The sequence below is a fragment of the Erithacus rubecula genome (assembly GCF_903797595.1).
Source record: "Erithacus rubecula genome assembly, chromosome: 2".
Classification (NCBI taxonomy): domain Eukaryota; kingdom Metazoa; phylum Chordata; class Aves; order Passeriformes; family Muscicapidae; genus Erithacus; species Erithacus rubecula.
In genome coordinates this window covers 87514333-87539463 of record NC_136685.1, presented here as the reverse complement: position 1 = coordinate 87539463, position 25131 = coordinate 87514333, and the positions used below count along the sequence as shown (strand labels likewise).

At 35.1% G+C, this 25131-nt stretch overlaps 1 protein-coding gene across 4 annotated transcripts in view; it reads right to left on the bottom strand.

The window, feature by feature from the left end:
- Positions 1–25131, bottom strand: part of SYT14 (synaptotagmin 14) — an 80655-nt gene that overhangs the window by 6102 nt on the left and 49422 nt on the right. For all 4 annotated transcript variants that reach the window (XM_079329726.1, XM_079329727.1, XM_079329724.1 and 1 more), the window contains 3 exons: positions 16175–16443; positions 13881–14330; positions 113–302 (listed from right to left, as the gene is read on the bottom strand). In XM_079329726.1, the coding sequence (XP_079185852.1) occupies positions 113–302; positions 13881–14330; positions 16175–16443 (909 nt within the window). The remainder of the gene's footprint in view (positions 1–112; positions 303–13880; positions 14331–16174; positions 16444–25131) is intronic.

Sequence of the window (25131 nt, the reverse complement as noted above, 5' to 3'; positions counted from 1 at the left end):
GATTGCTCTATTTCATTTTGATTGGGTAAGACTAAGTGGTAGGATTGAAGTCCTTGCTACTGAGAGCCCCACCAGTACAGAAGCATTAGGATGAAAAAAGATTTTCACTCACTGGGTGGTCTGTTCGCTGCCAAGTTTTTGAAGTGGCTGCCTTTTATCACTTCTGCTGATAATCTTCCAGTTGTAGCATTATAAAGGAGGCCAATGAGGATTTCTGGAGCTGAGCCATGCACCAGAGACTGACAAGAGGAGGTACTTTCACTGCAGGACACTTCTGACATGCTCATTTGAGAGTCACAACCCTATAAAACAGATAAAAAGTTCTGTCTGTTATGGAATGATGTTACTGGGAAGTCGATTATTAGAATAATACATAGAAAATTCTGAAAGCAACTTAGTGACAATAACAAATTCAATTCAATCACCCAATAAGAAATGTACATTCTCAATATATACTTAATTTGCACATGTTAGAGGTAACAATAAAGTGGTCTGAAATTAAAACAATTCCTAGGTGCTTCCACTGCTTCATGAGAAGAAGAAATAACAGCAGAAGATGAAGAACAGCCTTTATGGTCCCTATTTACTTCTATTTCTAAGGTAAGATCTCTGACATAATTTGACAGCATCCTGGAAGACATTAAACCTTGAATCTTTTAGGTTCCAAAAAATGGAAAAGACCAGTGAAACCCTGAAGACAATAAAATGCAGAAAATTGTTATTCATCCTTTGCAAAGGTTATTCTCTAGACTGAGAATTTATGAGTAAAATAAAATAAAATAACAGAACACAGGCAATTAGAAAAATGCACTCTGTCTATCATAAATTAGCTTACAAGGAATTTAATTGATCCAGGGATACAGAAATTGCAATGGTACCTTTATCTTGGGAGGGAAAGGAAGGATGCCATCCAAGGCTCAGGAAGCAAAGCTTTAATTTCCACCCTGAAAGCTTCCACAAATTTAGATCTTTCATGTATTCTCACTACATCACAACTTTAATGGGAGTTTCTAATACTAATTTTTATCATTTTAACTCCTCATTATTGGCCTTAATAAAAGGGAAAAAAATACACTTCTTTGCATTGCCATGCTATTCACACCATAGTTACTCCTATTTTCAGTTGCACTGGCACATAAGAGTGGAACAGCAGAAAACAAAAAACTGGATTCCATTGGCAAGTAGCCAATGGAATGGCAAAGTACTTGGTAGCTGAGGAGAGACTTTTGAATTATCAGCACATCCCTTTATGAGTCTCTCAGAAAAAAAAAAAGTAAATTGGGTCCACAGATTTTTCAAACATGGCTTCCCTCATTTGGAAACCTGGTAACACTCTTTCAAGGAGTCATGATGATATTGTAAAGCTGATTCTTCCAGATTCCAAAGGTCTCTATGATTTCCAGCAACAGCTGACATGGGCATAAGATCAGACCTAAAACCTAAATAGCACAAATCCTCATCAAGATAAATGTTAACTTTATAAGCAAGCAACTTCAGCTGACATGTAAAGCCCACATGCATTATAGAATCTCAAATTATAGAGGACAGCATTCTGCAATGATATTCCTCTTATTGACATTTTAACTAGTTCTTTTCAACAGAACATTTCCCAAAATTCTAACAGAAGTTTCAAATAGCATTCCAGTTCCTCATTAATAAACATTCACTGTTGTTAGCAAATGTATTCTTACTACTGAAGAAGGACCTCAACAAATTTCTCTGATTTCCCCCTTCCAAGCTGCAAATTCAGAATTTTAAATCTTTGGTTATTTCTCCAAAAGCTCTTTATTCAATGCCAAGAATAAATTTCAAACTGCTTGCAAATTGTTAATTGCTGAAAATTAATTACAAGTATACATTCATTCTCTGATTCTTGTCATTCATAGAACAGGAAACTTTTGATTCCTAACTTCAACAGAAGGAACAAAATGGAAAGTTTAAAAGAAAGATGACTTGATTCAGCAGTCACAGCATACACAGCACACTTAAAAGTCTCAGCCTGTCACAACTGCAGCTATTACTTAAGCTTTCTGGCATTTTAAAATTATGGCCCATTATCCCCATGGTGCTTATTCACCTTAGTATTTTCTTGAGCCAGGAATTTTAGCACAGTCCACCTGACACTGTTCAAAGGCTCAGATCTCAAATCTGAGATCATGCTGCAAGCTCACGAAAAAAAAAAAAGATGTAACACAAAGCAGGCAGCTGAGTAACATTGTCCCCAAATCCTCAAAGGGCTTTGACATGCTGAGAGAAGGTGATGGCAGTGTCTTTGCCTAATTGGGATTTATTTGTACAGTTTACTGTCCTAAGAGAGACTTAGAAACCAGTTCATGACAAGAGTTAAACTCACTACAATGGGTATCAGAGTAAGGTTTAACCTGTTAGAAGTAGTGAATAGGAAGTAAGTGACTACTGAGTGTAAATGACTCCTGAAGTACCAGGAAAGAGAAGACATGAAGCTTCTGTGCAGTAAAATAGAGAAGGAGAAAAACAACCAAAATATTCGATATGTGGTACTACAAAGTTACATAAGCATGGGCTAGAAATATCATTCCTTTACAGTAGAATCCTGAGTGGATAGAGAAGAACAAGATTGCCTTTCTCAAGGCCAGGGAAAAGGATCTCACCAGCTGGATAGTGGGCTGAGAAGACCAAGGTGATGCTTCAGAACTCCAAGAGGATGGGAATGCAACTAAATGACTGTGTCTTAGATATGTTGCACAGAAAGAACTGGCAGATGTACGCTAGATGAAAATCTGGAGAGAGCATCTAACTTAAATATTCTGCTACAATATTTTCTAGACCAAAATGGTTTTGCAGGTTTGAAAAAAAACAAATGAATGTTGGTTAACTCCTATTTTATAATAAACTTATGGATCTCCTTCCTATGAAACTATGGGGACATAGCTAAGACATTAAAATAAAGTTATCAAATTCACTGAAGCAAAAATCAAAATAGTATGTTATTTTCCCTTTCACTCTAAAATAACCTCAACTTCAATTCACTTTGTTTCATGTTGACCTAAATGGACTAAAAAAATACTCTGCTTTTTAGTTATGAACTGGAAAATCCTAATATAAGAGAAAGTGAAATGTTAAGAAGGAAAGTGAAGCAGATAAGACACAATGATGTTACTGGGTAGAAAAAGATTAAACAGCACAAACCAAAGTATACTCTCTGTGGCTATAATAAGGAAGAAAACAGAGGATTTAGGGACAAGTATGTTAAAGGCCTGAGGAAAAGGGGAGAGCAAGGTTGCATTTTGTCAATTTTCTTTTAAAAGAAAAGAAAAAATTTATAAGGAAGAGGAGAAACCAGAACAGGGATCAGAAGAGACAGCTGAGATCAAGTTGGCTCAGACCAACAACTGCACAAAGACTTTCCATTGCAGGACAAAGTTAAAACCAGAGATACTGAGTATTATTAGACATCTTCTCAGAAGTATTTTCTCCAGCACAGAGTTTATTGTTCATATTGTGGAAATCCATTGTTTTAAGGAACATATTCCATGACAATGACATCTGTGGGTAAGTAAGATGACTGTGCTAAATCATATGCTGCTCTAGAGCTGGAAATAACAGCTTTAATAAATTTTCTGTTTAGAGATTTTTTTTCTGTTTACACAAGTCAGAATTCCAGAGGATCACTAACAAACTCATCAAGAGAAAAGCCAGACAAGAAGTCATAAAATCCAACCTTAAAAATCAAGTGCCAAACTGTAAAATATTAACACAGAAATTGCTCATTGGTACAACATGAATATAGATAGAGCTCCAATGTACAACATCATGATGCAACCAGATGCTTTTCATCTCCACTGCATTCAATCTGTCTGTAAAGCCATCCACAGCCCACTTTGATAGTTCCCTGTGGGAAACTTAAGATTCAGACCAAAAGTCACTATTTGTTTGAAATCATGTCTATGTACGTTTATTTTCATAAACCTTCCCTCTCATCCTCTATAAACACTGTGTGTAATTTAACAAGCAAGGAAAAGGATTAAGGTTCTGTAAGAGCAAAGGCTTTTCAAGGTCAGTGAAGCACTAGATGAGCTGAGTGAGAACTGTCACAAAACCTTGAACATGGATTTTTAAGAACTTACATGAATAGTCAAAGTGTTACTGACCAGCCCACAGTGCAAGAAACTGTCTCTTGAGGTTGTCTCCAGTTATTTGTACTAAATCCTGAACCTTTTTTGTCAATTTAGCCATAAATACACTATTAACAGTAAGCACTGTAAAAAATGAAGTCTATTCCAAATATTTAGTTCATATATCTGTCTTCCTGCAGTAAATAAAAAATATTCAGCTTTAGAGTTGTCTAACACAAAGCTGTGTGCAAAGGACCTAAACCTTTCTCATATACACCACAGAATAGTACTTTGTAATAAAGTTACTCTGATTTTATTTGATCAACACTTACAAGAATTGCCACTTTCCACTGGATTCTAAAAGTAGTATGTGTAATATTCAACAAAAACTTAATTACTAATTCTCCAAACTATTGTCCTTGATGACTTCTTTGTATATATTATCTGGGGAAAAGATATTATTTCTTAATAAATATATAATAAAAAGATCCCATTAAGCAGGATTTGTATGTTCACATTGTAAAAAGTTGCCAATCAAAAAAAGAACACTCATTTTTGCCCCTCATATCAATGGACATGAACACATGGCAGACTTCAACCCCTGAGAAGCATTTTCAATGGTGTTTTTCTCTCCCCTCTTACAACATAGAGAATCATCTATTTGCATCCATAGTAATATATGCAAAATGTATTTATTTGCCTTCCTTCCCCACAATTCCATGGAAACACAGTATTTGTTACTTACATATTCATCTCCTACTGTTATTTTTCTATACCCTGAAGTTCTGCTTATAAATTCTGCTCTTAAGCCAACTGGAGTTAATGATAGGGAATAATGTGGCCATGCTCTGAAGGCAGTTAAAAGTTTATTTTCCTCAATGCACAGGTAAAAATCGTGTCTCTGTAGACTTAAGAAACAAGAGCATCTGATTCTCTTGGCTTTTCAAAATATACACAGAAAAGATGAAACCTTGCTGACAATCCTTCAGCAACAAATTCTGATTCACAGCATGTTACTTGTCAAAATGTCTCTCTCCAATTTTAAATGTTAATGTTATACCACTAATCTCTTAAAGAACTTTTTTCACATGACTTTTCCTACTTCTAGACCAATACAATGAGAGGTTAGGGAAGGAAAAGTGAATCCTAGCAGGCAAAGGAGGGTCCTCAATCCAGGTCTCCAAGAGATTTTAGATGAAAGCATTCCTCTCCCAATCACCATCCCAGGGCTGACCCTGAAGCTCCTGTTCCCTTCTGAGCTTGCTGAGGTGAGGAGAGCACCCAACCCCACAGGGGCTCCAGACCAGCTCTCAAGAGGAGAAAACCAAACCCAGGGGCTCCACATCCTTCATTAGTGGCTTCAGCACAAGATAATTTATAAAAACGTGTTTCAAAGCTAAAATGCTGTTGAAAAAAATATCAAAATCATTCTTGAGAAAGATAAATTAAACCACCTGAAGAACTCAGCCCTGAAAATGGAGGGATGTAAAATAATTAGGAATATCAAAGTTTAAAGCCAGTTGACCTGTTTAGGAAAAACACACAGTTATCAGTATTTTGCTTTAAATTTATAACCTGGACTTGCAAACATTGAAATATATAGTTTTAAGCATCTCACAAAGATTCAAGTTTAGGAAAGTATCATTATTTATGACAGGTAATTATTTGGGTTTTTGCTTAATAGCTTCCTTGAAGCATGTTCCAATTAAGTACAATGTGCATTTTTATTCATGTACTTAACACTTTACAGCTTTACTAAGTCAACTTAAACCACAAACATGAAACTAAATAGTCTAATAATCTTTCCATTATGCAACTTGATCTTAGTGAAAAAAACACATTTATTTTGGGTAAAATGACATGCTTTAAATATTACCAGGACTTCCTAGTCAAAGATTTCAATTTCAGCAGATAAATCCACTCAACATCAATGCCATTCACATCAAATTTGGATTGTTTTTATTATTAAATACTATTAATGTAGTTGAAAATCAGATTATCTGAAGTGACAATATTCCCATTTCTTATCAAAATCTTCTGCTCTACCCTATTTTTAACTCTCAAGAGAGAAAAACTTCTAGATGCAGAATTCTAAAAACCACATTGTTTTCATACAGATGGAACACTGAAAAAACTGAAAAATTAAAATTATTTGAGTCACTACATTCAAAGGACTAAAACCTTAAAATGAAAGCTATGTATAGAATTTTACCATAGACACTATAACAAACTTCCAAAGACACATTATGATAGTACACAGATTTCCATTTCAAAATAATTTAAAATAATTATTTTTAAAAATTAAAACCTTTGTGGGATTCCTAATAAGAATACTGTATCGATAAAGAAAGGCTTGGGCTCAAATTTAAGATACTATAACTTAGCAGTTGTATTAAAATAACAAAATAAAATGTATATATTCTAAATAATAATTGGCAAATCACTCAACTTTTCTGAAAGATTTGAACAAGTTCACAGAGAGATTTCCGTGTTGTTTTTCATTTTTCATGAGAATTTGCTATCAATACTTTGTGCCTAAATTTTATTTTTTTTTTAATTATCAGTTCTACAGAACAAAACATTAATTTTCTACTGAAAGGGAAACATTTTACATTTTCCATAACTTCTATTAGTCTGTACGGAAATTACACCCTTGGCAGATGACAAAAGGTGACCTGGTTGTTCCAGAGACATAATGGGCTTGAAATTTGCAGAGCAAACCCAAGCAGCAGTTGGAGGAGGCAACTGGAAATGAACCTACAATGGAATTTACAGCATTTGCAAAAGTACTGTTTTTACACTGCAGAAGTCTAGCTGCTTTTTATACAGCCATTGGCCAGGGAAAGAAAAGAGGCAAGAGGCCTTTTATTATCAAATTCTGTTTTCTGTGATAAGACAGGCGCATAAAGAAACATTCAAGCACTAAAAGCTGTTAGAGATTTGTGTTAGCAATTTAGGTAAGAACATCTGACACAGAATGCAGACATTTTACCTGCATTCCTGATGAAGCTATGCTAACAGCTCCCACCCAGATCCACTCACACATTCCCCTCTCTTTACTCCCTGCAAATATGTAAGAACATGGAGATGTTATTGTGGGACAGCTTCCAAGACCACAGACTTCTTTAAATGACAATGCTCTGTCCAGCTGGATTGAGTCTATGCTCATTGGGGAGATCAATGGCAAATAATTTCATTTTTCTCTTGATTACACCCTTTCAGTCTGGGAAAAGGGAACTATTCAGCAATCAAACAGTAAGCACATTATATGAGTAGTCAATCTATGGATTAGTATTTGATTGCACAAAGATACATTCAATTATTTTTCACAATGAACAAACCCATATCATTAACTGTACATTTAGAATGTATTTGTCAGGTGAACTCTTGTGATTAACAATTGCTAGTGGTGCCCTTTTGATTTGCTCAGGTCACGTTTAATCTCATAATCAGAGGACTACCAGGTGTTTCCAGTCAGAAGGGATCTGCTTCAGTTCTTAGAGCTGTCCTACACACAAAAAAAAAGAAAGGGAAAAGATAAACTGGATTCTCCTGGGGCCAGCTGACAGCTGATTAAACCCAACAGAAAGACAGGAGCTGTGAAAGATTCAGCTCAAGGTCAAATGATATAAAGGGCAAACCTGACAAGACGCTGACACACTACAAGTAAAAGGATTCCTTGCTAAAGGCACCCTATGAACAGAAATGTTTTTCTGATACCAAATACAGGCTGTTTGAATATACAAAATAAGTGATTACCTGAAGCTCCTCAAGTCTGAAATGAAGAATGCTATGAAGACATTTTATGTTATACTGCAAAGCCCACCAGAGTAATATGTAGAATCATCCAGTAAATAAATCAAAAAATAATTAAAAGTTCCACAACCACATATGTTATGAATTTGCAGACTAGGTGGATTCATTTGCTTGTGCAAAATCTCTGATTAGGATGTCTCTCATTGGAAATAAATTAAAGGAAAATGGTGCACATGCTTTTGTTGAAGGGTGCTCAAAACTGCAAATAGAACTAACTCTGTGTTTTGACCTTTCCTAGTTTTCTTGAAAGACAGAAACAAATGTGAGAAGATATTTGTGTGTACGTATATACGCAAACAAGAAGAGTCAAAATCATAGGAAAACAAATATTTGGGAAATTCAGCATCTCTAAGGGAATCAGAAAATTCACTTGGATTGGTAAGTTAAAGAATGCACCTCCACTGAAAGAGTTGCTGGAGAAAGGTTTAAGCATCAGCTCATAATCTTCAAAAGTGGAAATTTCACACAAGGGACAACCTTGATAATCTTAACTTCTAAAACGTCACTTCTGGGAAATATACAGTACGATTATTTTCCTTACTGCTCTTAGAAATCACAATCCAGGTTGGGAGACCAGACTTTTACTACAGAGAATGATAGAATCTCACAGCTACCTCACTTTTTTAGCTTTATGTATTGATAAGGTTTCTCTATTTTATGTTTTTAAAGATGACCAAAAGGAGACATAGAATCCTGCACAAAATGTTTGCCACTGATGGACTGGCTTTTCTGACTAAGAGTACTACTCAAGAGGATTATTTTGGGTTGATCTAGAACAGCCATTCCCAGCCTGTCATTTGACTGGAAGCACTTGAGAGACTGAAAAGCCTCATTGTACACTCAAAATAGTAATACTATGTCTGAAACATGGCTTCCATTATTTGTAAATATCAAAGATTGTAGGGACCAAGTTGAGTAAGTAATTTCTATGAAGCAACTCATTAACTGAAGGCAAAGCATGCCTTTTCTTATATTGTTATTTTTCCTTGTGTGACCAAGTCATGATTCTGACCACTAGATGAAATTCCTTATATTGCTGACTTTAAAAAATCAGTATCCTACCTTCAGGGTTCTGGTAATAGATCTGGCTGCCCATGTAGGAGCTTGCTTCCCACCTGTGTATCAGCAAAGGAGTTGAAAGTCAACTTTTTTACCCCCAGCCACAACACTGAGAAGAATGGCTGCTGCTTGCTGATACTGCCATGAAATGTTACACAAGCAGCCAAACACAGAGAGAATGCTTTCTTTGCCAAGTACTGCAGCCTCACTAACATCTTCCAATTTTCACTTCATTTTAATAACTTTCTTCAAAGAAATCGACAGGAGCCATCTTTCTTATTGTATCAAAGGATCAATTCTGATTTCGTCTATTACTACCACTAATTCAGATGAATTAAGTTATTCCTGAGACAAAATGTGCTCAGGGTTTAAACATAACTGCCTCTTATTTTGACAGACATAATTTAAACAAGCTAACCAAGAGCATTTATATATCACATAGGAAGTCTTTGTTTTAGGCAGAATTCCAGTTACAATACTAAGAACAAAATATTTTGTCTTCTTGTTTCTTCCCTAGATAAGTCTTAGTAATTTTTCTTATTAGCAGCTCAAAGTATCGCACTTTAAGCTTTAATAAATAATTTTATTTATTTATTTAATAAAGCTCTGTTTATGCATATGAATTTTAGCATTTAGCCTTTCAAATACAATTCTGGATAAATGATACCATAAGAACACTGTAGTAAAGTCACTAGTAGTGACTCTTCTACTTTGTTTGCACAAAACCTGACAGCTTGACTCCATAATGGGCAAGAATTCCCAAAAAAGAAATACCACTCTGAAAGTCTTTATTCCTGCAAAGTTTATGAGCTGATAAACATAACAAGGAACACTGAAAACACACCACACATAAAGTGGAACATGAAATAAAGGCCTTAAGCACAGTGCATCAACCAGTGCACACTAAATGATTAACCACTGTCCTCAGAGTGGAGAGAGTGCATGTGTGTGTGCAAGAGTGAGCATCTTTATACACTGCATGCATAAGTGTCTCCATCAAGAAAACTAATTAAAATAATTATCCAGACACTCTGGATCTTCATAGTAAATGTGTACAAAATAATCTTTTAAACACTTATGATTCCCTACACCGTCGGTTCTTTGTTATGGGGGATCACACTGGGAGTTCAAGATGTTAGAAATGGCAAATGCTACAGAAAGAAAGAAAAAGAAAAATAAATTGAATTCTTCCCAGTAAACACCTTTTGATGGTGATGGTAATTTGATGATACATAATGAATGATTACTAGATTTGCTTAACAGCAAGAGGTATGTTTTGGTCACCCAAACATACCTCCCAATCAATCACAAAATAAAAACCACGATTGATTGTTGTTATTCTATTCCTAAAAGCAACCTATGGGATGGTGAAGGGATTACGCATGTTCCTTTGATCTTTTCCAAACAGATTTCACTCAATAAACTGCTTATATGTTTTTATAATCACATCATACTAGAGGCTGTTTTTTACTGTCAGGAAAATTTCTCTGGGTGAGAACGAAGAGCAACTAAAAACAGGTCCACAGGGATTTCCTGAAGAGGAATAAACAGCTTTTCTAAACACCAAGATGGGTGAAGAAAAATTTGTCTTCTGCTGTACTAAAGGGAAAGTGTCAACAAATATCTTCCTACACAAACCATACTCTGACAAAACCACAATGTACACCCCTGCTATTAAACATTTGATGAAATTGACAATTTATATTAAATCTGAAAGGACACAGTCTCAGGTAACAGTGACAACTGCATTCTGCCCAACTCATATTAGTTTCACTGCTTCCTCCTCATTTAAACATATGCTGAACTTGGGAGAAAATGTGTGATAAATAAGGGGGCTGAGGAGGTATTCCCTGTTATGTGGGAGAACTGCAGCAACACAGGGCTGTTAAAAACAAATGGCAATGGGACTGGGGATAATAGCTGCTATTGCAAGACATTATACACCATGTGGGAAGGAGAGAAATGGGGTGAAGTCTTGGGGTGAAAATGATATTTTGTGAATATATTTGTAAATTTAAAGCCATGTGTAGCTTTGAAACCTATTTAAGGAACATACAAATATCATGCCCCCACCACAATATGCACTTGAATATAACACATTTTAACAATAACCAGAGACTTGCAGGGCCCATTCACAGCAACATTTGAAAGGCACTGAACTTGCTGATCTACCTTTAGCCAGATTGCTTTGTGTACAGCTTTAAAGTATCACTGAAAAAACACTGAACTTCACAGGATACAAACTCTTCTTAAACAACCAGAAGGCATATGATTAGCTAATAAAATACATTAATATAATATCAGGCACAGACAGAAGGAAATAAAATACATTTCTGCAGAAGAGATTAGCATAGATATTTCAATGGATTATAAGTTTCAGTGACAGAAGGTATAGTTAATATATAAAATCCATATAATGAGAAGCAGTTGAAAAAATAAGACAACTGTCATGTGTCCAAGAAATATCTTCATTAAAAAGCTGTCACATATAAACACTTCTCAGCAACAAAACCCTCTGCAACTGAACAAGGCAAATATAATTCTAAATGTACAATGTGCCTCATCATGGATCTTATAATTACAAATATCCTTGAGCAACTGGATATCTTCAAATTCAAACAGCACTTTCCTTTTCCTGTTAAATAACTCCTGCCTGACACTTATGATTAGTTGTACATAAAGACTGATGGTTTACTCTAGCAAAAGGACAGTTAAAAAGGAATACAATCAATGTGTATAAATATACCCAGAGGCAAACACCTGAGAAGGGTAGGAACTAATTAAGATCAAGGCCAATGCTGGCAGAAGAACAAATGGTAATAACTTGGCCATGAAGAAATTCAGGATGCAAAAAAAAAAAAAAATAAAACAAACCAAAAAAAACCCTGATGTTTTCAGATGAAAATTCACAATTTTGTGATCAAGATGACCTGTCTGTTTTGAGTAACCAGGGCTTGAGCTCAAGAGCCCAAGGATGCCCCTCACTTCCAGTCACACAACCTAAAAACACACTGAATTTTTAACACTCTTGCAAAACAAATAGATGTTCAATCCTGCAATAAACTTTCCCACTAAAAAAATATTATGTTGGTTATAAATGATAATATAAAAATACCTATAAACTCAGAAGTGAATGAATTCCCAAAGGTTTAAAAACTGATTTGCATAGTTCCAGAGGACCATGGATCCTCATTCAAGCTACCACATCTCTGAAGGATGACTTAAGTAAGTAGTGCTGATTAAATCCTGTTACAACAAACAACTCTGGAAGATCCCTTCACTTTCTACCAATATTCCTTATTCTTGTTCCAACCCCCAAAACATGAGGAGCCAAAAATGCTGACACACCATGCCTTACCATAGTAGAAAATAAGGAACGACCTTATCATCTTTCATGCCTCATAGAACTTGTTTTCATTCTGCCTATGACAAAAATTCAAGGAAATAATCAAGGAAGAATAACCAGTGTACATATAGGATACACCAATCAATCACAAACTGGCCCATCACTGCCCTTTTTCACGGATTTCAGTAAATTTTATACACAAACCTATTGAAAACACACAAATTAGGCAAGTACCCATAGAATATTCAATGTTTTGGGTCATGGGGTGCTTTTTTCCAAGCTGTGAAACTAGCAAACTTTTTACTAAGGAAATTTGCTCTACAGAGGTGAATAATTTCATTCTTAGATTAGACTGATTTGTGCTTCTTAAGGAACCATAAGAAATCTGCACTATTGTCAATTGATGCTCCACCAGATCTATGATTTAATCTCAGCTTTTACTAATAAATATATTCTCAATCATTAAATACAACAGCCTTTTATTTTGAGTCTTTGGTAATACTCATGTTCACCAGAAACACCATTTTGACTGATCCAAACTTTTTTTTTCTGAAAATGCAGAACAAATTAATTGCTTTGCTTCACCTAAAAAAAATATTTTTCTTTCTTTCCCTTCTCCCTTTTTATTCATTTATTGTTTAAAAAATCCCACATAATACATACAATGACCAAATGGATGTCTTCAATAATCATAATTTCCTCCTCGCCCAAAATATATCTGTAATATAGCACATATGCAGCTCTTAAGCAAGGAATACTCAAGCCCTCCTAGTCTAGGATGAAAAGACCACAACATGACAAACACTCTCTTTCTGGACAAAAGCATACTTAAATTCTTACAAAAATAAAAAAGAAGATGGTGATCACTGCCAGTTTAGTGATCTTCTGTGTTTATTGATAATGATACCTATGTTTATCCTTAATTCCTCTTGCTTTGCTTTATTAGAAATATTTGAGGGACAAATAATTTTGTTCATCAGACAGGTAGTTGTTTGCTCAGAAAAAATCCTTTTCAGTTTCAACTACTTTTCACTTCAGACTGAATCAGAAATCAATAATTTCCAAGGTTCTAATGTGGAGTTGTTAAAAATGGCTTTATACTCTCAAAATTTCTCTTTTGTGTCTTTCTTTTTTTCAGGGAAAATACCTATTTGCAACCAAGACATAATTGCAACAGATGGAGGACATTTGCTAGCATAGCTTCTTTTTTCTTTCATTCTGGTGTGTTTTTCTCTTTAAATTGAAGTGCTGCAGGTGGTAAAGATAATACTATTACATACATATACATATCTATATGCATGGATACATACAGTCACCACTATATCCCTATTTATGTACTGGAAATTTCAAAGTAATTAAAAGGAAAAATACGGCCAGCTTTTGCAGGTGGAAAGTGAATGTACTTATAGAAGCTCTAGGGGAATTTTCATTGTGCTGAAGAAGTGCTATGACTGTTCAAATAAATGAGTGGATGTGATGACTCTATAAATACACACACTATTCTTATTCAGAATTCAGGACACTGTATCCCACTGCATTCTTATTCTGCCTCATTTAATACTCACAGGCAGACTGTAAGAAGGTTCCAGTATCACTGGCACTGACATCTTCCCTTGAAGGTTCAATTTTGTCAAGTAAAAAATCTTTTCTCCCACCATCCTCTCTTTTTTCACGCGCCGCACGCTGTACAGTCGAAAGCGAACCGCGTAATTCCCAATCATCTCAGACTCGACGTGGTTGAATTTGAATGTCTCTGTGAACACAGGGCACGGGCCCCGCTGGATGCTGGTTTTTGCTCTCTGCTTCTTTATAGGGAGAAGAACTAGGTGTACTTGCCACGAGCTTCCACCTGTCCTGCTGTATGTTGGAATGTCTGTGACAGCTGTCACTGTCACCAAAAGCTTCTGCTCCTGTGAGTCATAGTCAAAAGTCACATCCAGCGTGCCATATTTAGCTACTGGCTCAGGATCAAAAGGTTTAGGAAGCTGTGAAGATGATCCTCGAGCTGACATATCCTGAAAAAGAAGAGAAAAAAAGCCATTTATTTATTTATTTATTGTATTCTATTATTAAATCTAGCATGGAAACACATGGTTTACTCTAGACAATGCAAAAGCACTATGATCTTTTTGCTCATTTCATAAAGAGGGTTATTAAGCACTGAAAACCCAAGGAGGTGGCTGACTGGGAGTCAAGATGAAATCAAGACTTTACCTGGACAATACCACCAAAAGGCAGGAGCCAATCAGTCTGAACCCAGATTGAATTAAGCTATAATGATCTTTTCTTCTGTGCCCCACATGTTAATAAGCACATATATTTGTTACAAGATAAAAACACTATATCTCACGTATTTTACACATGTATTTTAAAGTTCACCTATTACATTGCCTGAAGAGACAGCCAATGATTGAGAGCACAGTGAGATGCCAGCAAAGAATACAGGAATTACAAACCTACTTGCACACACAGCTCCTGTTGCAGTCCATGAGAGTTATATGAATATGCCAAAAATTATCATAGAATCACAGAAGATTTTTGAGTTGGAAGGGGCCTTTAGGATATTTTAGTTCCAACTGCTCTGCCATAGCCAAGGATGTCACTATCATGGCTTTATTAAAGCAATTTTACTGTAGAAGGTGCATCTGTTTTGAACTCATCTTCTGAACTCTCTGTAAACCACATCAGTTTTAAAACTGCATTGTGAACTTAAAATTCAAATTGTTTATTGTCACTTCAAGTTTTGAATAAAATACTGATTCCCTATAAAGTTACAACAGCCAGTTTGATAGGGATATTTAAACAGAAAATATTTACAAGTACAGGTTAACCTCCTGCTCATACAATAAACTTTCAAAGTGTGTAAAACAAAGGTATTTCAAGTGTGTCTTCATATGACAAAAGATAAGCTCGTTCACACAAAAATGGATGCCAAAACAAAGCCTTCTGGGCTAAGAAATGTTCTTATTTTAACCTGGCTGCCACATAGCTGTGGGAATGCATTCCTCTAAATGCTTCACTCCTGAAGCTTTGAGTGGCTATAAAAAAAGCCGGCAGCATTCTCAGTTCTTACTGAATATGCTTACATTAATGAGTGGAGTGACACAAAATGGGAAAGCCTTGCAGCTGGGCTCTTCTAGACCTTGCACAACACCCCAGGTACACAACATCAGCTGACCAACAGGGCTACTTAGACAGAAACATCAGGACCGAGCTCTAACACACACTTCAAAACTTCCACTAGCAAAAAAAGACAAATTTGTACCAGAAGAGCTTCTTCTGCACATGGCATCACTAATTAGACCTACCCATAGATGTCAGTGCAGTAACTGGTTGTTAAGGGCATTTTAATGAATACATGTCAGAAAAGATGGTTTCCTCACAGAAAAAAAACCAAAAACATATATATATCATTACAATTTATAGCAGAAAAAAGGGGCCCAAATCACTATACCATATCAACAATTGAAAAAAAAACTTTGCAAGCTTTTTTTCCCCCTTATGAAACTTCTCTTACATTATGGGGTGTTCTGTTTGGAAAATCATTAACAGACCTTTTATTTGGGTTGTCTGAAAAATCATGGGGAAAATTTTTGACTACAGCCCCAACAGTGTGACAAAATTTTCCGACTGGTTTAAAATGGTTTAAAAAACAATTCACTCTTACTTGGAGCTGGTTTGAAAGTTAAGGCACCATAAAGATAACTACAGCAATCTGAACAATCTGAAATCCTATTGTCATATTTGCTGACAAACTATTGTTTTTAATGAAATGACCTGCACTACTAGTGCCCATATAACTGTGCATTGATCTTTAGATTAAAAAAGTGCTTCCCCACACTCAGGTATTTTCATTTACCTCTGGACTAAGAACTGCTGTGCTATCACTGGGAACATCCTCTTCATACCCTTTGTTATGGAAGCTTTCTATTTCGTGTCCTGTGCTTCCCTCACTTGGGCACTTATATGAGCACCTTGGGCTGTTGCTACACTGGGAATATTCACATTTGCTGTCTCCAACTTCGGAAGGAGTGCAGGAAAGATGAGGAGAGCCACTGTCATCCTGGTACGGAGGCGGCTGCAGTTCATCCAGCGGAGGTGTTCTTCTCATCCTCTGAATGCAGTTCGCTGAGAATAAGTGAAAATGCTTTACTTACTTTCTGATTATTCACTGTTCAAACAGTTCTGTGGAAAATGTAAATCTAAATGCCTGGACAGAGAATTTAAAAATCTATGTATGTCTTTTTTTTTTTTTTTTAACTTTAAATTTCAAATCAGATGAAAAATATTATTGAAAAAAAAAATTGTTATAAAAGGAAATGAGTGATCTCTCAGATGAAAGAAATTTAGATAAAAGCAAAGTTTTAAGTGTAGAGTCAGAATGGATTGTGCAAACCATATGTAAATAAATATAGCACGGATATGACATGACAAAAATTCTAGGCTTGAATTTCAGGGATGCTTACCTTGCAAAAACCTTGGGATATCTTAAGTCAGATTCTGTGCAGATGGAATGTAGGCCAATTATGGAAACAAAATACATTCCCTAAAGCCATGATATCAAGCTGATTACCTCCCATGCAGTTGCCCACCAGGGAGATAATAAATCAAATTCTGAAGACAAGTAAGGTACTGAAAAAGACAACCTTTCACACAAGTGAACTCTGCTCACTAGAGAATTTAAAAAGTGAAGCAGTGTCTCAGATTCTTTATTTCTTGTTAAGGACAACTAAAGAGTATGTATCCAGTGTCTGAAAGTTACACACTACCTCTAGTCACTAAAGACAGTGGAAAAAGGATCATGAGCAATCTTGTGCTTGGGATGAATACTTGATGCTGACCATCTTTGCTTTTCACACTAGATAGATAGATAGATACAAATGTGGTTATATATCTCAGAAATTAAACCTAATGCATAACTACAGACACAGAAAGTTAATTCAAAATAACTACACTTCAATTTTTTATCTCATATTTTACTATGCAGCGTTACACAGTTGAATAGATTTGGGAAAAGACAGCAAGGTGTGCAGCAGCTGAAATGAAAGGAATATCAAAGACAGGCAAAGAACTGTCTCATATTTTGTTTATATTTTCTGAAGAGGTTTCAATGAAGATTTCAATGTCCCTGACATAAAGAATTACCTTATACATAAAAATTTCAAAGCAAAAATGTTTTTTGGTGTCAAATATACCATTTCACTCACAGAAAAACCTACCAAGCAAGCAAGTTAAAGAAAGTATTAACTGGGGAATGCAGGGCTCTTCTCTATTTCAACAGGTCCTAAAAGAACCATGGCAAACAAGTAATTAAAACACTCCTACAAGATTAAACCACTGTGAGGAACCCTCTCGTCTCTGATAAACCCATCAGAGGCAGCCTGCTATTCAGAGTGATTCCAAAATACTGCAGCACTCCTGCAAAAGGTCTTCTGCTGTGAGTGAGCCAGTTCTATTAACTCTTGAAAATCCAGCCCCAAAGGGCTGGAAAACAATACAGACAGCAGGGAATCCTATACTTGAATTGCAGTCATCTGTCTAGCAGATAAACATAAAACCTTACCTATGAACATTAGACAACTTGTGCCCATGAAACTAGATAGAATTTTAGAATCTAAACTGATATTTCAATTATAAAAAATAAAAATATGTATAATTTTATTGTCTATACCATGAAAACTGGACTTCTTTGTCAGAATCTATATAATTAAATATCCTAGAAGATTCAGAAAAACAGCATTTCTGCTCATTGTTGCCAAAAGAACTAACAGCACAGCAACCACCTGGCAGCTCTGAGTTTCTGTTCAGTTGTCACCAAGTCTGCTAAGAATTTTTAACACCCAGCTTTGCCACAGTCTGATGAAATGAAAGCATGTCCAGGTAACTATCAACACCATTATTGTCTTACATGAGTAAATAAATGACTGTGTGACTCACTTTTTTCACTTTGATGAACTCCATTATATGTCCCTGTGGGAAAACTATACAGGCTGTGTGACAGAAAAGATGCTTTTAATGTAGGAAGAAGTGAAGACAAAATTCTTATCAACCAGGTGTGATTCAAAAACCTCAGAAGAAGCTAAAACACTGGGGCAGGTTTTAACTACGTATTTTTCAAATGCCATTTTAACAAACTGAAATCGTACATAAATTCTTAAAACTAATATCTGGGATTAAAATCTAGGGCTAGCTCTATCTAGAGAGGTATAAACTGGTTTTGAATAACAGCTCTACATAAAAAGATATCTAAGTTTTCAAATTAATTCTCAAGGTAGAAATGTATCATTTTAATTTTTCCCTTCCCACAGTAAATGATGCAACAAAATTTTTTTTTTTTTTTGTTACAGTTCTTTGTAAGCCAAGAAGATTTGAATTCCATTGAGACATTCTAATGATTGATGATATCAAAGCCAAATGATATCACAGACAGTAGAGAACACAGCAATACTAAATATCTGATCCTGGGTATTTTCCTCAAAAATTACTCAGAAGTAGTGACTAACTTTGACAATCTGTCTAATACAATTTTGCATATGTATCGAAGTTTAAAATACAAAACCATTGCTAGTGCTTGCTGGCTTATCTCTAACTGTACCAGAAAAACATTTGGAGCTGAAAAGCAAGCATGATCTGAAGTGTGTGCATGTTTACATGTGAAACCCCTGTGTGTTACATACCTTGTACCTTTTATTTAAGGTTTAAACAGACACAGCTGTGTATATTTCTGTACTGTGACAAAGCCAAAGAATACCTCCCAAAGACCACTGAATGTGGCTAATAACATCTGCTAGTTACAAGCAAATGGTTACACTGAAAATATAAGATTAATCATTACATTACTTCTATGCAAATTTCAAATCACATAAAAAATACTTTTTGCAAATTCATTTGTAAATAAAATTAATCATATTAAATAACCACATCACCTTGGACTAGATAGGGTAAAAAACAAGCCAACATATGTCCCAAATGTGGAAGTAAGATACATAGAGAAATAATGGAGATCTAATCATGGAGAAATGAAATCACGTTTAGTCTGAGGTCTCTATCAGCCAGAAAATGGCATAACAGGAAAAAGACAAGTAGAAAGAAAGACCTCACATTCAGTTCTCCACCTTAAGTATGAGGAAATACTCATGATATGAGTGAAAGCAAATTTGTTTAGTTATGAGTATTTGGTAAATTCTAAATTGAGAATACAGTGTACTGGTGCCAAGAGGAATATCTGAATAAATACTTTTTAAAGGGTTAATTGCTTTAATAAAAGTTTTAATCCTCCTTTAGTCAGGTGGGAAAACACTCAGTGGTGATAGTAAGGACATTGCTTAATGGCTGAAGAAACCACAACCATAAATGAAATACCTAAAAAATCTGAGCAGATCAGCATTTTGCTGGTACCCTCAGAAATTACAGCATGTAAAATGTCCTTAGCACATTTAAGACAGGAGTAAATAAATATCTTCTTTTTAGTACTGTTTGTTAAGCAGTGAAGGTTAATCTGTTTTCAGAAGCCCCTGTAGGACAGATTACAAGTCAAAAGGGGGGTGATACATACCTTGCCATCAACCTCAAATTAAATCTGACACAGCAGCTTAGGGTAAACTGTGCCTTCGTGGAACATACAACTGATAACTATGGGAAAATCCAGAAAATTTTCAGTCATTTTTCCGGAGGGGAATTAAAGTTTAAAGATGCAGAAGTTCATAATAATAAATGCTTTAGGTTTTTGGTCACTACTTGAAATTGCTTCTTCCAATGCTGCTCATTTCTCCTCTCTGTTCTGGTCTCTCGTGTGCTAGGCTGCACATTTCACCAGGCAGCTGTTGATGCCCTTTTCCCATGTTTACAGCATTTAGACTTTCCTATCCTAATTATTTTTCCCAGAGGTTCACAGCAGCAGCACCAACCCGGCCTCCCTTAGCCCATATTTCCTGGGCAATTCCAAGAACACACATCCCTTAACAAGGAAAAAGAAACTAACCTTGTGCCTTTAATTCTCCTGTCTCATAAGCCATCATTAACTACACTGCTTCAGCTTTCAGTTTCTCATGTACAGTACTTCTTTAAAAATTCATATTGTTGTGGGAGGTAACAGTACCACAACACTTCTATTGGAATCTGGCATCCAGTTCCTTTAAAATAAATAATCACTTCATAAATCAGTAATTTTTGCAAGTAATATTTTGTAATTGTCAGAATATCTTCATACTCAAATGGTACCTTTCCTTTCTCTAATATATCTCTGCTCACACTCTGCTACATAATTATTTATTTTTAAATCAAACATAAATTTCAAGTTTTCAAGCCTTCAAGGGGTTCTATGTAAATGTTAAGACAACTTAAATAAAACATAAAATGAAATACGTGTTTAAAAATTAAAGAAACCTTTCTTATTCTGAATGATTAAATACCCGTAGAGATTTCTGATAGGCAGCACAGACAGTCCAAATGGAATTTTCATGTTTGAACTTTTCTACCATCCAAAAATATTATGTTGACTGAATTATCCCACATTACAGGGAGTATAAAATATAAACATTAAATATTGAGTGAAACCTCAGGCCTCTCCTTCCTTTAAAATGAAAAGCTTACATGCATTTTTGTGAGGACAAAACTCAAATTATTTCAGAGAACAACAAATTATCTTGGCATTATTCCATTTCTTTCCCAGAAGAATTATGGCATGAGTCATACTTAATGAAAAAAGGGGAATATAGGAGTGGTATGAGATGATTATGGACAACTGAAAAAATTCTTTCTTTTTGCATTTGTTTTCTTCTTGTATTTGCCACATTTAGACTTCTATTCACAATTGATCTTGTACATTAGGCAACTCACAGCAAACAAGAAAAAGTATCATATCTGTTGCACTGATTTTTTTCCAATAATAGATAACTCAGTTTCCTAATATTTAGAAAATTCCATACACTATGAACTTAATCCCAGACCTATGGAAATCAAAACAGCATTGCAATTATTTACACCTGATGTCACATGATGCTCTTAGCACTGCATTTCCCTTTCTCTCCAGCTAATGCTAATGGTCATTCATGTAATATAAAGCTTCTCTTTTGCTTTTTAAATAAAAGTAATTCAAAATTATAGAATTATCTTTCTGTCCAGTCCTGAAAACTTCAATTTTCTTCCACAAGCAAGGTCTAAGACCAACTGAAATAGCTGAAACACACACGGTATATATATTTTTTTTACCGTGTCTGTTTACATCTTGAGTCTGTAGAACTACAGCTCAGTTTTGTTTCCCTAAAAAGAAATTTATTCTTTTGCTCTCTGTACTTACTAGAGCACTTCTTATTTGTAAGAATTTATGGTCTGTTCTACAGAGCAATATGGAGAAGCCCAGCACTACTGAAAAAAAATCTCTTTACAAAATTAACCCCACTTATAATATTTTAATACAAATTCATTACTAAAAGCATTATCTTAAACTAACTCTCAAAGACATTCTTTTGTTTCCTTCCCAAATATTTTTGTCACTTTTCAATGAAAATTATACATTGCCATCTATTGAATTAATTAGTTTTTCATTTAAGTATCATTCTCTGCTTTGTTTTACAGCATTGATATTAATTGGAATGGGAAGGAGTTCTGCTACCTGGTTCTGTATTTATACTTTTCATTTTTCCAGAATACATCTAAATAATGCTTAAATCTAATGCTTCAATATTTTTAATCATTTATTTATGTGAATATCAATATATCAAGCTCCAGAACACTTTTTTGTGTGTGTGCTTTTAAAACCTCTTGCTTTCTGACACCCCATCCAGCTCTAAAGCTTTTTGAAAGCTGAGATCTTTAAGGAGTGAAATTGTTTGCTTTCCCTTCCATAATTATATTTCCTTAGGTAAAGCATAAGTACTAAGTATGCCCATTCAGGTAGAAAAATGTATTTTCTGTTCCATTTAGATGCTGGTTACACTTCTACTATTTTTATAAGCAGATAACTTTCCTTTACACTACTTTTCAGATTATTATGTCAGCTAACTTAATAAATGAGCAGGTATTCCTTTGCACCTCTGCTGATTGTTTGTTTTTTCCAAGTTATCAAAATTGTTAGAAAAATACCACTTTCAAAGATTCATAGAATCTTCCTTTTATTTATCCTTCCCTCTTTTAAAATATGCTGGAAGTCCTGCTTGCTGAGTGTGATTGACAACCAGCTTTGAAATCTTAGGAGTATCTTTGTGACAAGGAAATGCCTTTCATCATCTCTGTGAAAATTCTCCCAAATTCAGCTCTCTCACCAGCATTTATGGATGCTTAAGGGAAATTCAGAGCTTAACAGCTAAAAGCTTTGAAAACTCCCCCCACTGTAAATCATCCCAGGCCCCTGAGAACCCCAATTTCTCACCAATGTGTCCACAGCAGCATCTCCCTCATACCTCCAAACAGTAGCAGCAGGATGTGGGCTTAGGAAATATTTTCCTGTCATTGCTATACTTCTTTTGAGCACAGTTATCACCTTAAATTAAAGCTCAAATTCCAGTCCAGTTTAATTCTACTACAGCTGTGGTATTAAGCACAGGAGTTGAGCAACAATGAAGTGATGAAAAGGTGAAAAAGATCCCACAGAGGTCTAAAATTAATTCCCAGTGAAGTATTGTAACACACAGCTAATATTTCTGTAATATTCCTGGTCTCACTTTGTTCAGTCTCAAATGAGGAAACAAAGCATGATTAGAAAGCAAGATTAATATGGTGTGTGGATAATTTTCTTGAGCATTTTAATGCTTTTGTAGCTCATTTCAGGCACATTTGGTTTTATATTTAACAAAAATAAAAAAATACAAGAGTTTTCAAGTGATACAAAACTCCCCTTTCAAGTTCCTAATTAATTTACTGATAAAAACAAGATCTATTCAGCAGAATATACACTACTTACCTATCAGAATTCCATCATTCTTTTTTCCATACTTTTAAGTAAAATAAAACTACTCTCTTATTGAGAATTCCTCCTGCAACTTAAATGCAGTAACTTCATCATTTCTTAAAAAATACCTTTGCCCTGCTAGCTGTATTTTGCAATTTAAAAAGTTCCCCATCATTTAACCTTTCTAATTATCAATCCTAACAGGTGAAAATGAACCATAAAAGATACTTTCCATCAAGAACTGCTCACAGAATAGGGACACAAGCTCGATTCCTTTGCCTGGTTTTCACAGCAATTTTGACTGCCAAGGATGCTCTGTTGGAGTGAGTCACTAACAAAGCAGCACTGTAAGGATTATGCATGAACCATTTCAGTAGGGCATGAGTTAAATTTTCTCTCCATCTACTTCAGCTAGCTATATGATCACAATTTGGCTATCTCACAGCTGTTAATATAGATAAAGGAAAAATATATATTATTGAATAATGGTAATTTTATAATAGTAGAAGTTAACATATTGGGCATTTTAGGGATGGAGAACTGAAGTACAGGGTAAAAATGAGTCAATAAAGATTGTGAATCTAGCTCAGAAGTGTTCCTCATCTCAGAAAGCTTTCAGAGAACTGTGGAACAGAGAAGCAGAAACCAAGTATTTTACAACTAGTACTCTAGCCATTTCTTCTGTTGGTTTTTGAAGGTTTGGTTTTGTTTGTTTGTTTTTAGTTTTTATTTATTTACACTTCAGGCTTTGAAATTATTATTAATCAAAAATCCACTTGAAATTAATACCACAAACAACATGAAAAACTCCCATATATATACCCCTGCAGAATATTCCAATATAATCAGCTTTGCAGTGGAAGAGAAGAAACAGAAAACAAAAAATACATCATGCAGATGGGGAAAAAAAAGTACAGGGAATGAGGAAAAAAAAGTCAAAAGAAGAAAGAAGTGCAATGGTTCAGAAAAAAAAAGTGGTTTGTTGTCAAATGAACAAAGAAAAGAAATAAAGGGAGAGAAGTTTAGTAGATCTGTATAGAAAATAAGAAAAAGTGCAAAGAAAAAATAAAGAACAGAAGATGCAAGCAGGAATGAAAAATTACAAACAGATAAAATAACAAAGCAAAAGTGACAGAGGAAGAAAGGTGGAGGAACGGGAAAATAAAACAACATATGACATGCAAAAAAGTAGTTCAGATCTGAGAAAAAAAGCAATGTCAACAGAGCAAAGAGATAAAAGAGAAATCAGTGATGTCTGATGGGTGGGAATATCCACATTTGTAGGTGAAAATCTGCACAACCTAGAGTACACAGCTAGTTACATTCCAGGAGAGGCAAGGCACTTCCCATAATAAACATTTATTTTTGCATTTGTAATTTAGATGTATTGTTATTTTTTCTTTAGGTGGGAAGACAGTGGTAATTATTTATTCAGATCCTACAATTCCAAAGGGCCTTGATTTCTCTGATCTATTCAGGCACTTTCCTCTCATTGACACACTGGCTCAGTGACTTGCTATAGCAAAATGGACTGCCTATTCTTCAGTATATTAAAGTATTTCTGGAAAAAGCATTCTAGAAAAATCAGATTTTTTTGCTTTGTTTTGGAACAGCTCCCATAACTTTACCAAATAAAAAGCAGCTAGAACCCAGAAAAGAAATCTACTAGGGTCTCAGTCTGCAGGAGCACCTAAGAGGTCAACAACAATAGAAGAAAATTGTTTATGACTGGTCAAGAATTGCTCTAAAATATTTTAGATACTAGAGTCTGTAGAAAGTATGCTTAGGAATTGTTCTGGTATCATTTACAGAGCCAACTCTCCAGAAAATAAAGGCAAATTAGACACTGTGAAATCACAGGATATGGATATTATTCGAAACCAAGGTATCTTTCCTTCACACACCCAGTAAGAGGGTGAAGAATTCAC